General features: G+C 30.1%; 1 protein-coding gene across 1 annotated transcript; it reads left to right on the plus strand.

Annotated features, from left to right (window-relative positions):
* The first annotated feature begins 272 nt into the window (after nucleotides 1-272).
* On the plus strand, nucleotides 273-1315 carry LOC114916437 (cell number regulator 10). Its single transcript, XM_029273126.2, has 4 exons — nucleotides 273-475; nucleotides 569-640; nucleotides 735-944; nucleotides 1039-1315. The coding sequence occupies exons 1-4, from the start codon at nucleotides 403-405 to the stop codon at nucleotides 1092-1094; spliced, it is 411 nt and encodes a 136-aa protein (XP_029128959.1). The 5' UTR covers nucleotides 273-402; the 3' UTR covers nucleotides 1095-1315.
* Nucleotides 1316-1926: the final 611 nt, after the last annotated feature.

Consider the following 1926-nt stretch of genomic DNA (forward strand, 5'->3'; position numbering starts at 1 on the left):
TTTCTACGGAGATTAATGATTATTTTTTATCATGAATATTTCATATAATAACATAATTAAAAAAAAAAGTGAGAGTAAGAGAATAAAAAATAAGATGTAAAAAAAATGTGAATTAGTAAGGAGTGATGAAACGGCAGAATGAGTGGAAGGAAAAGAAGACAAATAATTAAGGCATGAAATCCAGATGGCGTTGTATGTTTGATGAAGTCCGGCATGTATTAAATTAAATAGCGATCGACAATTGCATAAACCATTTTGATAAAGTGGATCGATGTTTTCAATACATATATATTAATTGTTGACTGTGGACTGGACTGGGTATTTATATGAACAACCAGAGTTGAATAAGTTGAAGAACCTCATCCTCTCTTCTTAAACATTGAATTTCTTTGTATCTGAAACATGGTTGGTGGTCGTTCTTCCTCTCCCAAATGGTCAGCTGATTTCTGTAGCTGTGGAGAAGACCCTCTAACATGTAACATCTATTATCTATAATCTATCTATATATCTATATAGAGGTATATTCATTTTTGCATGATTAATTTTGAACTGATTAATAATAATGCAGGTTTGATAACATGCTGTCTCCCGTGCATCACCTTTGGCCAAATTGCAGAAGTTGTGGATGAAGGGCGTAGTTGTAAGATGAATGAAATAACATGTGATCATAGTTTGGTTTGTGATATATATCTAATTAATATATATATATGTGTGTTTGTGTGGTTTTTGATTAGCTTGCGTTGGACAAGGGTGTGCGTATGGGTTACTCATGTTGGTGACGTGTCACTGGCTGTACTCGTGTCTTTACAGAGGGAAAATGAGAGATAAGTTTGGGTTACCAGCTGAACCCTGTTGTGATTGCTGTGTCAGTTTCTGCTGCGATCCATGTGCTTTGTGCCAACAACATGCTGAGCTCAAAGCAAGAGGTTTCAACCCTTCCAAAGGTATATATATATCCACATACTTTTCTTTATTATTTACGAGTCAAATAAAATATTTAGTTATCTAAGATATTGCTAAAAAAATATATATATGCAGGTTGGATTGGGCCACCAAATGCTCCTCCAAGGATGCCACCCTCCATGTCTAGATGAACCATCTGCCTCATTTCAGCATCAATACTTCTTGTCCATTGCTTAGGGAACGTTATTAAATATCATTTAGCAATTCAGCTGGTCAATTTCCTAAAACAAGATTCAAGCTTTTACTTTTCATACTGTTTCAACTTATCTCAAATTTAGTTTGTAATACACACCAATGTTATGCAAATACTTAAACAAATTAGTTTCACATGCATGCTGAATAATATTGGATGAGGAAGTATTTCAGCTACACTATTTCATCTCTTAACCACATACATTTTTTTGTCAAATATTTTTGCTATTTTGTTTCGTATAATTTAATATAATATATATAAACTATAGAGAGAGAAATGCCAACGAAATTAGGTCTAATAGAAAGGACTAATCTCTTACAATTATAAATTAAAGTTCAAATCTCCATTCGAAGAGGTATTACTACTCACATTTAATGTTGAATAGTATCTCATTCATGATTACCTCTACACTTGAGACTATATATATATATATATATATAAGGTTATAATTATAACGATATAATTTTTATTAAGTATTATACCATTCAATAACTTTATATTATTAAATATGAATTTTGTAAATTTAACTATTAGATTGAAAGTTCATATCAATTTATATGTGTATATTAAATTTTGTTAAAATTGAAGAATAACTTAAAGATGATCAAAGTGTTCATATTTTAGTATATTTTGAAATGAATATATTACGTCAATTTTGTTTTATAAGAATAAAGTATCAAATCATCTTGGATTAATATAAAATTTTGTATATATGATCTAAGAGTAAAGAACTTTCAATCTAACGGTTGGATTTACGAAATTAACATTTT

The sequence above is a fragment of the Cajanus cajan genome, chromosome 7, assembly GCF_000230855.2.
Source record: "Cajanus cajan strain Asha chromosome 7, NIPB_CcT2T_4, whole genome shotgun sequence".
Taxonomy (NCBI): domain Eukaryota; kingdom Viridiplantae; phylum Streptophyta; class Magnoliopsida; order Fabales; family Fabaceae; genus Cajanus; species Cajanus cajan.